Source organism: Schistocerca serialis, chromosome 2 (assembly GCF_023864345.2).
Source record: "Schistocerca serialis cubense isolate TAMUIC-IGC-003099 chromosome 2, iqSchSeri2.2, whole genome shotgun sequence".
Taxonomy (NCBI): domain Eukaryota; kingdom Metazoa; phylum Arthropoda; class Insecta; order Orthoptera; family Acrididae; genus Schistocerca; species Schistocerca serialis.
The window spans coordinates 669,376,804-669,389,689 of record NC_064639.1 but is presented as its reverse complement, the minus strand read 5'-3'; the positions used below and the strand labels follow the sequence as shown (position 1 = coordinate 669,389,689).

Here is a 12,886-nt window from a genome sequence, read left to right as displayed (position 1 = left end):
CATATCAAATTCCTGTTTATGAACCATTCATCACTCAGTGCCTGCAGTACAACTTTAATGGTTATATTCATTCAATTATTTCAATGGAATATTACGATTTTAGACAACGACAGCTCAAAGTTAAGAAGCCACATTACCTGATTTCTTACATCATTTCAGTGAAGATGCATCAAGGGATTTACACACAGAACAGGTTTACTAAACATGACTTCAATATATCCAGCTATGGAATTTCCATTAAACCAGACACTACTGGGCTTAGTATCATTAACAGCTCGCAGACATTTAAGGAAAATGTATTCAACAATTCAATTCTTTTGTTAAAAAATAAAAACAAAGCATTTTATAAAGTCTTTGGAGTTACATTTATGTGGTTTTGAAAATTATTTTCTCAACAACATTTCCACACAAGAGCACTTCGTAATTATCAATAAGAAAATTGAAATAACAAAAATAAAAGTAAAAGTTTTTATACTTATGAAAATTTATAACAATTACATTAAGCGTGGTGAAAAAAAAACAGCTAACAAAACAGACATGGCTTCTCTTACAAGAGCAGAAAAATTTATTTCAGAATCATGTTTAATGCATAAACAATTGAGTTCATATTGCACAAATATGTAAGTAAAAATAAAGAAATGCAAGAAGTATACCCTGAACTACTGAGAACAATACTAAATTTGGAAGAGGTTTAACAAGAAAAATCTAGGTCTTGACTTAAATGAAATAAATACAACACACTTTTTGATTAATTTTTATTGGGGGCCCTGAAGGGGAACAGTACAATTCATAAGAATAACGAAAAATACTGGAATACAGTGGTCATTAAAATCAGTACAAAATGTATAAACCCAGCAGGAGACTAACCTGAAGTTGGTATACAATTGGCACACAATTGCTCTCGCCCCCTGAAGTAGAGCACAAAAGGCCGGGGCCAAGATAATTCCATTTTACGGACAAAAATATCTCTTTAAATTATAGGAAACAAGATATATAAACTTTGCTACACTAACGCTTTACATAAAAAAGATTACTGTAAAATTCATATTCCCCCAGTTTTCACATTAGCTGAATAACTTTTACTTCAACACAAAGTTGCAGTAAAAGTCATTCAACTGACTATGCCATACTTTTATACAAATTTGATTTTGGTAAATTTCTCAAATTCCATATTCAATTCTTTTACAAAGCTAATTATTGTTTAAATTAGACCGTAGTAAAAATCAAAGCCACCACAAATCCTTTCAGCAACATAGCACTAAAACGAGCTTTTATCCATTATATTTATAGTCTGCAAACCATCTTAAAATTACACCACAATCACAGTGCAGGCAGGAGACACTACGCACACTGCGCTAGCCCTCCTGAGCTCCACCAATATTTGTCATTCAAGCTTCTGACTTTATTGGTTGTGATACATATAGACAAGGAATGAGTACACTGGGTTCTAAAGCATTGAAGACTTCGCCAATAAATTAATTTTCAACAAAATTTCACACGGCAAAGGGAAAGATATGGGGTAGAAAGAGCAGGACTAGAGATTATAAAAATCCTAATGACTCAGTATCAAATGCAATGGTCATACTAGTATCAGCTACAATTCTTCAATTTTCATTCCAGGCGAACTTCGAGGTACACCTTGGATTACTAGCCAAAGTGTACTTTGGAGAACGTTGCCAACAATTTGTCCACTTCCAAGAGCCCATGATATGCTCAATGCCTCATTCACAAACTGAAGCAATACTTGCCACAAACATCCGGACACAAGGTACTGAGAAAAGAAAAATGCAGTTCAAGATTTTCACCATATGAGTTTAAACTCAAACTGAATTATTAGCCAGAACCATGATGCACATTACAGTTCGCTGTATAGAAAAAAACGACCATCTCTGTTGTTGCTGCTGCTGCTTCTTCATATCACCACATGAGAACAGTCTATTATACCTGGAAGAGAAAGAAGGGTTAGAATTTGTCAACTTAGAATAGGCTAATGCTAATAATAATACACTACAAAGCTTCTTACCTCTAGTATCCACAGGACACTAAGTAATCCCCTAATTTTTCCACAACAGAGGCTGCCTGTTGTGGTTGGATGGGATCCTCATATAGTGAAACTACAACAGCTGTAATGGAAAACAAAATTAAAATAATGTATTTCACCACCAAGGATATTTCAGACATTTCTGAACATTTTATAACCAATATAACTAATAGTATTAACAAATAAAGCAACACACTTTAACAAGTATGTCGAAATTCACTTTTAACTCACCTTGCTGTGTCTTCATGCAATGCACACCAACCTTTCCAAGTTTTGCCCTAATAACTCTATCAGTTCCAGACAGGTAAATATATCTGTTGCCAGCCAACGTGACACCAGAAGACGTCAAGATATCTTGTTTCTCAAAACCTTGCACCAACTTTGCAATTTCTTCTTTCGATACCTGATAAGAAATAAGTTCAAAATCAAATTAGTCCCAAAGTAACAATGAACTCAATTTAACATTAAGGTCTTCATCGATGAACTCTGTACATTACATATAGCCTTAATAAAGGCCTGTCCTAGCAAGAACACTAGGACTTACTGACATAGCTACAAAGCAAAATTCCATTTGTATTTGGAATTGCAGGGTCTGTCAGCAAATTTTATTCATGAAATCTTTGTGACATTGAGTGGCAGGATCATCATCTTGTTACCTCCATACAAAACAATATCACAACTGTTGCCACTGTGCTGCTATTCCAAAAAATTTTCAGGAATCATTCTTATGGTTTAAAGTAATTGTAACCACCCAGAAAATCTCTGGGCTTACTATACTCTTAACCTCCACTGAAGATTTTAGTCCGGTTACAAATTTGTTTAAAAATGAATTTGGGTATAAATAGCAAAATTTGACAAGTTTAAATGTGACAGCACCACATACTAAGTTGGGACACTATCTAGGACACTTCCACGTGTAACAGACCGTATCACTTATTTACTTTGATTGTATCACATTCTTCAGAACACGAAAACCTATATACTTACTAAATTTAGCTTTTGTGTTGGGACTTTCAGATCACTAATTTTGCTGTGGATGGAAAGTCTGATAAGCATTACTTGTCTTTTCTAGTAAACAAATTGTAGCAGCCAATAGTGTGCTGCCTTATCTCCTCTCCATTGAGCTAACAAGCATCACACTGAATCACTGTGGCATTAAAATTTTAAAAGAGGCAAAAAACAGGGATGTGCTGTACCAAACTATGCAGTAAGTGTTGCTTTGATACTCTCCCAAATTTCAGTACAAAAACTCTTACTACCTCTAATAATGACCAAAAGGTTTTAGAAAAACCATGAAATTCTATTATTTAACAAAAACCATCACAGAAAAGCCACTGCAACTGAAAAAACATACCAGACTAAAAACATATCTTCTCAAACTATGTCACACTGCCAATCACACGAAATTTACTAATATCAGTTGCTCAGAAATATGTTGTATTATCAATGTATGACAGCAATTCCTTCACACTTCAAATGTCCACTTTAAACAAAGTTTACAAACACAGAATAGAAGTACACATGATGGTATCTCCTCACCATTTACCCTCCCTTCCACTTACTGGCAAAACATGTGTAAGAAAATTTTTACAAAATTCTTAATTAAAAAATCAAACATATTTTATATCTTAGACCAATTTCATTCCAAACTTAGGAGAATAAGTTGGTCTATGAAATATCTTTAATGCAAATATGCACAGATTAACAAGTTAACTGTGAGCTTATCTTGTGCTGCAGACATTCTTAATTTGAATTAAACAAATTAGGAATTGTAAGCATACTTCTTGTTTTTCAAACTATTCTCACAACAATATTGTCTAAAATGGAAGAAATAATGTGTATTTATTTACTTATTGTGACTGTCAGCCTGATGCCATGCAACAATTCTGGGGTTTTGGAGCCATCAGTAGAAATACAGAAATATTCAGGAAGTAGCCAGCAACGAGGTTCTTACTATGAAGCAGTCTCCTTAGGTCGAGTAATCCCAACCTCAGTATTTCATGCACTACAGTGTAATGCTGGCTCTCTAATATACCACCACAATGTATTCACAGCATCTTTACTATGTGATAACTAAAAAACTAAATGGATTGCTGTCTGAGAATATGTAAATTTGAACTATATTATGAGTCCTAATTACCATCTCGGTGGCTTACTGTCATACTCAAAAGATTTATATTCCATAAATCAGCCATCTCAGCTGCAAAACCTGTATCAAAAACAACTATTAACATTAAATGCTGTAATGTCACATCAGTATAACAGTGTCTCAATACTTTTTAACACCAAACCAAATTGAGGAAGTTAGACTGATCCAAACAGGATGTAATGCAGGGAATTTCTGGTGCAAGTACTAGCTGCCAAACCTCTAGTGGTGCTAATCCATAAATTACTGCTTTTGACAGCAAGAACAATACATACCTACTATTACCTTAGAATTGTGTTTTCTATGTTAAACTATTTAGCAGTGTTTTATGTACATTTTTGGTTTGCTCAATACAGGATGTAATGCAGGGAATTTCTGGTGCAAGTACTAGCTGCCAAACCTCTAGTGGTGCTAATCCATAAATTACTGCTTTTGACAGCAAGAACAATACATACCTACTATTACCTTAGAATTGTGTTTTCTATGTTAAACTATTTAGCAGTGTTTTATGTACATTTTTGGTTTGCTCAATACAGGATGTAATGCAGGGAATTTCTGGTGCAAGTACTAGCTGCCAAACCTCTAGTGGTGCTAATCCATAAATTACTGCTTTTGACAGCAAGAACAATACATACCTACTATTACCTTAGAATTGTGTTTTCTATGTTAAACTATTTAGCAGTGTTTTATGTACATTTTTGGTTTGCTCAATGTGATTACAGAAGAAAGGTTACATTTATGTCAGAAGATTTCAATATGCCTTAAATTAGTTGCAAAGCTGCAACCATTCATCACTATCTTAGACAACTAATTGCAGCTCTCCTAGCCAACTCACGATGAGGTATAATTGAGTAAACCAGATTGAGACATTGATCTTGCAGAACAATGATGCAGAAAAATACCTAGTTGTGATTTTGTTTTAAAATATTACACCAATATCTACAGGCAGTCTCCAAGAACACTAATAAATGCTCCGTAACAGCACCACGAAGTATGCTTCAGTGCAATGATACTGTACTTTTCTATGCCCTATGGCAATGGTTACTATTTTCGCAATCTTATTATTACGATCCAAACATCTTTCATGACCTTCCTATACAGCAGGCTACAGAAAAACTTTACAGGTTTAATTAAGAAACATCTAAATCAAACTAAATATATCGAATGTACCAAGTTGCTTGCATGTCTTCCACCAAGCATATACTACACGTAACACCAGAATCGAGGTCTTCGACCAAACGAGGAATTTGTCACACTGGAATGTTATAGGTTTACTTTGGGTACTATCAAGCCATCTTCAATTTTCTACTTGTGATTGACTTAAAATGCTTTCGCAGTTTCTAATAAACATTGTCTGAGACGGCGCTTACCTTGACGATCTTGAATCACACAGAAAGGTCGTTTAGGATACATTCTCACAGTTACAATAACCGGTTGCCAACTTTTCATAAATACGATTTTACCGATTGCTCAGATGGATGAAGGGCTTTACACAAAGCCGGCAAGGAAAATATCAAATATGATAAACGATTAAGTGAGCATTCTCCAAAGGTAACTTATGACGCAAATGGTAAGGCACTGCGGAATACTTGCCTAAATGAAACTGCAACGATACGGGAGAAAACATTGTAAATCTGCTGACGAAGGTCCCACACACTTTAGGCAATTTCACTCTACCTGTCATTTTTATAAGTAATTCGTTCAGGTAATATTTTCGAAGAATATACCAAAACATCGGGGAAGCTTGTTAAATATTCACAGCGGTCAGAAGCAATTAAAATCAAAATCCGTGCACATGTCGGTTAATTCTACGTGCCGCCATTTTGACATCTGAACAGCCTAATGTCTTGTTCATAAAACCGGTAAAATTTTAATTCACTTTAAACACTGTTGGTATCACGCAATTATGTTGCAAAAATGACAAACAGAAACACTGAAATCTTGGTAATAACCACAGTAAAGGCATTTGCTTTTATGAGCCATGTCGGATCCTGTTAACTCTTTTAGTCTTAACCATGTTATAGGTTATGTTATTGTATTAACTCAGTAACACCTATTTAAGTAATTTTGAAGTTTCACAGACGAAAATAAAAGGCTTTCACATAAACGTTCATATCAATATGCTCTGAGCGAGCTCGCTCAGTGTGATACTATACTTACTTCAAATCCTTCCGATTTCGCCCAAACATTTCCGTCATGTCCAGCAATTGCTGCTTTAGTAACACATTTAGAAGCCAGCAACTGCTTGTCTACATAATCCTGCCAGCTCATGGTGCACACAAATTTACTCAAACCCTTGAACACGCACAAACTCAACCACACTAACTACACCCGATCACTACCTCTGTCTGAAAGAACTACCGAGCCCACGTATTCTTAAAGCATGTATCCTTCCGCGGTATGAATCATCTGCACACTCATACATTTTCAGCGTAATAAAACTTATTCTGAGAAGAGTAATGTAAAGAAATTTATGAATTTTGCAATTTATTTTGTTAAAAGTAACCACTGGACCTACGTGAATAATTTTGTTTTAGGACTAATTTATGTGAACATCCGGTATGCCGCCACAGTTAATACGTGGAGAACTCGGCAGATGGCTCTCAGAGAGAGCGGGACAGATGAATTGAGGTAGCTGTACAATTTCAAACTGAAATGCTCTCTAGACATAAATAATATGTTATATGAACAGTTTAAACTTAAAAGAGAACTCATAGCTGTTTGTACTATCTTTACTTCAAAATAGTGGCGAACCAAGTGTGAACTCGTGGATAGGAATTCTGAAACTCCTAGTGTAGGGGCCTATACGCAGAAATCGCAGTATTAAATACTATTCGACGTATCACAAGTGTAATAGGAGCATAAAATAAAATAATGGAAAAAGAGATATTGGAAATATGGTGTAATGCTGCTGCGTGTGACTATATTTCGATACAGTTATCCTTTTGTTTGAACAAAGTTTGACAGAACCGGTTCTCTTTACTTGTCCCGACCCGACTAAACATCTGGCCTATCTTCAAAGACATACATTTCAGCACAGGAACGGCCAATTGTTCCCATTTACTGCGAAAGATAATCTCATTAATTTTTCGAATCAGTGAGCAGTATCAAATTTTCTGAAAACGGCAATCCTCCGCGAACCCTCCCAGGGCTTGATATGATTTCAGATGTTACCGATTAAGATACCAATTTGTCCTGTTGGCATATGTCCAGTGATAATATAAACCAAATAATTTGCCATCTTATCTGGTATTTATCAAACTCACACAAAATGTGTGCCGTACACCTCATTCAACGTTTCAGCCATATTTCGTATCTAAAGAAAATGTATTTGCCATGATAATATATGTGCCGACATTCGAGAAATACAACACAAGCCAGAAGACAGGAAACAATCAAGAGATGAAACCACATTAGGGCAATTCTGTAAAATCTAGCTTCTTGTCCTAGGTACAGTAAGAACAGAAAATAACTATTCAAGTCCAAAACAAAGACAAAAAACACCTTGCTTGTTAGATAATTTATACTTTGTTCACAAATGTGGTGGCTCTCACAATTTCAACGTCAGATAAGTACCCTACATCACTACTATTGTTATGCAGTAATTCACAAAGTGATAGGCGAAACTAAATTTACAGTTACCTTATTTACCATAATCTTGGCTCTTTGCCACTGTACCACCAGATATTTTAATTTAGTAAAGGTTTCTGTAACATGGATGAAGATGAGTATCCTCTGATCAGTTGTTCCCCACCTTCACTCCTCTGCTAATGATGTTGTTCCTTGCCTTATGTATCCCATCAGTTAGTAGCCTGTTTCAAGAAGGATAAAATACAAAAGACATTTAGAATACAGAAAACAAACATCAGAATGATAGAGCAAGCTAAATACAGGGAATCCTGTGAACTAGTATTTAACAACTAAAAATACTGCGTCTACCTTGCTTGTGCGTATCTTCAAACATAACTATCATTTCTACACTTATGAAACTAGACAAAAGGTTAACAAGCATGTAAACACAGAAAGCACAAATTTATTCAAAAGGAGTGTATGTCATAGTGGAATTATATATTCATGTGCCTTCTTATTGAGAATGCATACCAACATTAAATACATTTAAAGTGAAACTGAAACAGCTCTTGCTTGACCAATGCTTTTACTCTGTGTCCAAATTTTTGTAACATCATCATAAGTAAATCAGATTTATGTAATACTGTTAATTGTATTATGTAATGTGTATCTCACTTTATATTATACTTACACACTGATACATTCTGGAACACCTTGACTGAATGCTGCCAAAGTGATTCTTTGATTCAGATTTCAACCTTATGTGAGCGTCTTTACAGTACAGGAAGCCTCCGTTGCTGTAGATTACAAATTGTATGGGTACATGGTGGCAATTGCACGTTTTCAACAAGGCAGAAATTTGTCTAGTGGAGATGGCAACACAACATGCTCAGAGGACATCTTTTATCATCTTTCAGGCTTTGGAAAAGATCAGATGATTGACATGATGTGCATGGGAGCACCATATCAACAGATTGTACAATCAGCTGTAGTGCAATGGCTGCAGAATGAGAGGTGATGAGATGGACTCAGGACAGCAGTGTGGCAAGAAAAGGAGGCACGGGTTCTATCAGGACTGCTCCACAAGGTGATCATAGGATTGTTCAACAGTTTCTGATTAATAGATGAATGACAAACAAATAAATAAACAGCTGAAATCAAGACAGATGTTACAGACAGTGGCATCCTGAACCATCAGGTTACTGGAATCCAAGTTGAGATCTTGAATTGCCATGAATCGTTTATGACTGATATTGTACCACAGAAAACGTAGACTTCTGTGATGTAGAGCCAGAGTGAGATGGGAAATTGATTGACATCCACTTGTGATCAGCGATGAGTTTCACTTCTGTTTGGGATGGTCAGATCAGTGTGAATGTATCTGTAGACTACCTGGTGACAATTCGCGAAAAATAGCAAGTCTCTAGGGCCGTAGCTCTCCAGCTAGTGGAATCTTGGTGTAGGGAGCTGTGAGATACAACAACAAAGCTGATTCTGTATTGTTGAAAGGGCTCACTAATATTTAGCAAGAAAGGTAAACTCTGTTATCATGATCATGGTACCGAATTGCATATTCCAGCTGGATGCAAGAAACGAACAGACCATGGACTAGCATGCTTGGTCCCCTGATTCATCACTCATAGAGCATGTCTGTAATGTGACAGGGAGATGTATACTTCCATACCAGCAAAATTCATTAACCAAGACGGCATTTGTTTCAGGTGTGGCAAGAAACTCTCCAAGATGATTTACAGAAAAAGAAGGTATCCATCCCTATGACTTTCACATTTCCTACTCCTGTCGATGGTGGTCATCAGTGCAAAATGAAATGAAAGTGTAATAGCTTTTGCACTATGAACATCTTCACAAAATTTGATAAATTATGGACTGATACTTCATAGGGTAACAATTTACATTTCTGTCTCTGTATTATTATTTACTTTGTGTTGAACTGATACTCACTTATTAACTAATAAAGGTAAAAATTAATTGTGTAAACCCTGACCCATCTGTATGATATGTATAAACAACCAATTAACATTGACATTAAACAAATGTTACAAATTACCTTTGGGGGTATCTGTAACACTGCAGCATACTCCAACTAAAATCTTCCAAGGGATACATAGAAATCATTCTTTGTACTCTTGCTCTCAACATTTACTGCCTTCACTATCATAAACATTATAGAGGATGGTATAGTTAAGTTGCACCCGTGCCGCTGCACTCACTGTTGTCAGCACATGCCCGGGGGAAATTGCTGCCACAGTGTCACTACCACAGGTGGTAGTGCAAATTAAGCTGATGTGCAGAGTACTAACATTACATCTGCTAGGTGAAGTGAATGTGTGCTTTACTAAAGTAAATAAGTGTGTGGATAGCAGCAAGGGTGATTTAAGTGAGGTAGTGTATCAGTGATAATGGGTGTTATTTAGAAGCAGAGGAGCCGCGGCCAGATGTACAGGGATGCACATGTGCCAATGATTTTTGTGTCATGCAGAGTTGTACTGCAGAGAGTAACTTTGTTGTAGATTCTCTGGAGGATACACATGAAGTTGTTGATATGGTTGATCATGCTGCAGATCTTGTGAGTAATGAACTGGTACAGATGAATTTCTTTCTTAAGGATGCAGATCTGTTGCCACCTGTGGTGGCATCGCCTCATCGGCAGCAGAAAGGGCGTAGGAGAAGAAAGAGAAAACATGTTTGTAAGGTTAATGATCAGGGTGACAAGGATGAATCTTTTGAGGAATGTGTACCTGAAGATCAGAAGGTTATGGTGCATCAAGCACTAGGTCACAACCATGAGTAGTGGCAGAAAGCACAGACTGCTGATGGAGATCGCAAGCTATTTGCAATGCAGCTGTGGTTCACTGTACACAATGGTTGTAATGTGGGTAAAAGGTACTGTGCATGCCTAGGGTTAGATTTTCAATTCAATCAGCTTGCCATAATTGATCTTTGGCAATATGTGGTGAAATTTAGGTGGACAATGTTCCAGCTGGAGGAAGCTGTCGCCAGTTAAATATTGTGACAAGGTTTGTCTATCTTGAGAGACAGACCAGTTAAACTGTGGACAAAATCATTATGGCTTTATTTACATGATATCATGCCGCAAGGCACCAGGAACTTGCTTTGGTTGAACAGGGGTATGAGAAAGCATAGCACTGTGAGAAGAATTCCTTATGTGATTGGCACTACCATGAGGGAAATAAGTGGAACTACCTGTCAGATTATTGTGTTTGGTAGTACCATATGGAGATTTTGTGGGTGTGTAGTCTTTCAGGTGTGCTTTCTAGGGAAATGTGAGAACTGTTGTCACAGAGACAGAGTCCTGAGAAACGTGGGCGAAGAAACCACTGAATAGACAGAAAGAGACACTGAGCATGAAAAAAACAGATGAGTTGGACTATTTACTATTAAAGGTGGTTTGTTAAAGATAATTTCTCAAGTGAGAAAGATTTGTCCAGTATTATTTTTAGTTGTTCTATATTTGTTGGTGATGGTGTTAGAAAAGTGTTCTTTCATGCAAACATTTGTTGTGATTAATGGCAGTAATATGGTTTTCAATTATTAAGATGTTTTATGAATGATGTTACAGATTTTTTCTTGTGCTGTAAGGCACTGATGAGACTAATGTCACAGTGTCCTTAAGCAATTTCTTGTGTGCTAGTTAGTGAGGGATGTTTTTGATTTATGGTATGTTGAAAATTTGACAGTGGTTATGTGGCCTATTAGGAGTCAGTGTAAACAACTGTATTCTGTTCTGTGTATTTTTGTGAGGAATTTATTAAACCATATATTGTTTAATAGTTGTTAAGGGACGATAAATAAGAGTGGGGAATTTGGTAACATTACCCTGTTAGTTTGTATGTGGTCATTCAGGAAAGTTACTGATCATGCATAAAAATGAAAAGCCAGTGGGCTAATACTGTAGGTTAAATTCAAAGTCAATGAACCTTGTGATTCAAACTGACTAGTCTTAAGAAAAATGTATGTATCAGTGTGGGAATGCATGTTGAGTCTTTGCAGAATTATCCTGAGCTAATATCCTGAGACTGGATCTATCAGAGAGGGGAGGCGTGTAGTGCTGCCACTATTTTTTGGTGCTGTTGTGTGCAATAGTGACACTTCCACAGTTGTTGCAAGTGGAAATGGAAGCCAACAAATGCAGAACCAACCATAGTGCTATTACATCAGATGCAACAATTTCCACTTAGAGGCCTGAGCCAGGGGCACCAAACTAATAATGTTGATACAGCAACAAGACAGGGCTACTGCAGCTTCAGCAGTATAACACTTCTAAGCCCTGGGATTGTTTTCTTGTACATGGTTGGCTGTTGGCCAGCTGTTACATCAGTGCTGCTGCACTTGCTGTTGTCAGCACATGACCATGCATGGGAGTTTCTGCCACGGACTGTCACTGCAAACGTTGCAATTTGTTCTCCAGTACCTACCATCATAGAGGTCATCCACCTTGGGAATAATATGGATTAATTTCTCCTAGCATGACATGCTTCAGCTTTCGATAATACAGGATGGTCCATTTGCAATGGACACAAATTTTTCCTCATGTCAGGGCATCGATTATTATGTGATGCCTGGTGTGGAAAAGATTTGTTTGTGTATGGTGACATGAGAACATAATACATTTGATTTGACATAGTGACTGAGATTCTGTCTAGCAAACTGTAAAAAAAAAATAATTTGGGAGTGAAAGATGGCTCAGAGCGAGGCAACGGGTGTATGGGTTAAGAGTTTGGAAAGTAGAGGCAGCAGGTGCATGGAACTGGAATGCAACACACAAGCCCTTGAACCAGTGAGTCCATGCAGCAAACAGTGATGACGTGGGGGAAAGGGGAGGGGAGGTGAATTACAATGGTGTGATAGAAGAGAGGAAGGGGAGACCATTGAGTAGAGAGTGTGGGTGCAATGGTTTATGAAAGACTGAGGCCAAGAGGACTGCAGGAGTGAAGAATGTGTGACAAGGATAACTCCAACCTACATAGTTCAGAAAATCTGATGGGGGGGGGGGGGGGGGGGGGTATTCAGATGGTAAGGTGAAGCGGTCATTGAACTTGAGCACACTGTGCTCAACAGCAAGTTCCACCACTGGGTAGTCAACAATG

General features: G+C 37.0%; 1 protein-coding gene across 1 annotated transcript; it reads right to left on the bottom strand.

The window, feature by feature from the left end:
- Positions 1-738: 738 nt before the first annotated feature.
- Positions 739-6,554, bottom strand: LOC126457764 (profilin). Its single transcript, XM_050094328.1, has 4 exons — positions 6,348-6,554; positions 2,273-2,444; positions 2,024-2,123; positions 739-1,944 (listed from the first exon to the last, which is right to left on the bottom strand). Exons 1-3 carry the CDS (start codon positions 6,456-6,458, stop codon positions 2,026-2,028), a joined length of 381 nt encoding a protein of 126 aa, XP_049950285.1. The 5' UTR covers positions 6,459-6,554; the 3' UTR covers positions 739-1,944; positions 2,024-2,025.
- Between the last annotated feature and the right edge of the window lie 6,332 nt (positions 6,555-12,886).

What these genes read in the sequence shown, in the direction of transcription:
- LOC126457764 (XM_050094328.1), bottom strand. Translation starts at nt 6,458, where the DNA reads ATGAGCTGGCAGGATTATGTAGACAAGCAGTTGCTGGCTTCTAAATGT. An exon ending in CGAAATCGGAAGGATTTGAA is followed by an intron (nt 2,445 to 6,347) that starts GTAAGTATAGTA and finishes ATTTCTTATCAG; the next exon opens with GTATCGAAAGAAGAAATTGC. An exon ending in TTGCATGAAGACACAGCAAG is followed by an intron (nt 2,124 to 2,272) that starts GTGAGTTAAAAG and finishes TTTCCATTACAG; the next exon opens with CTGTTGTAGTTTCACTATAT.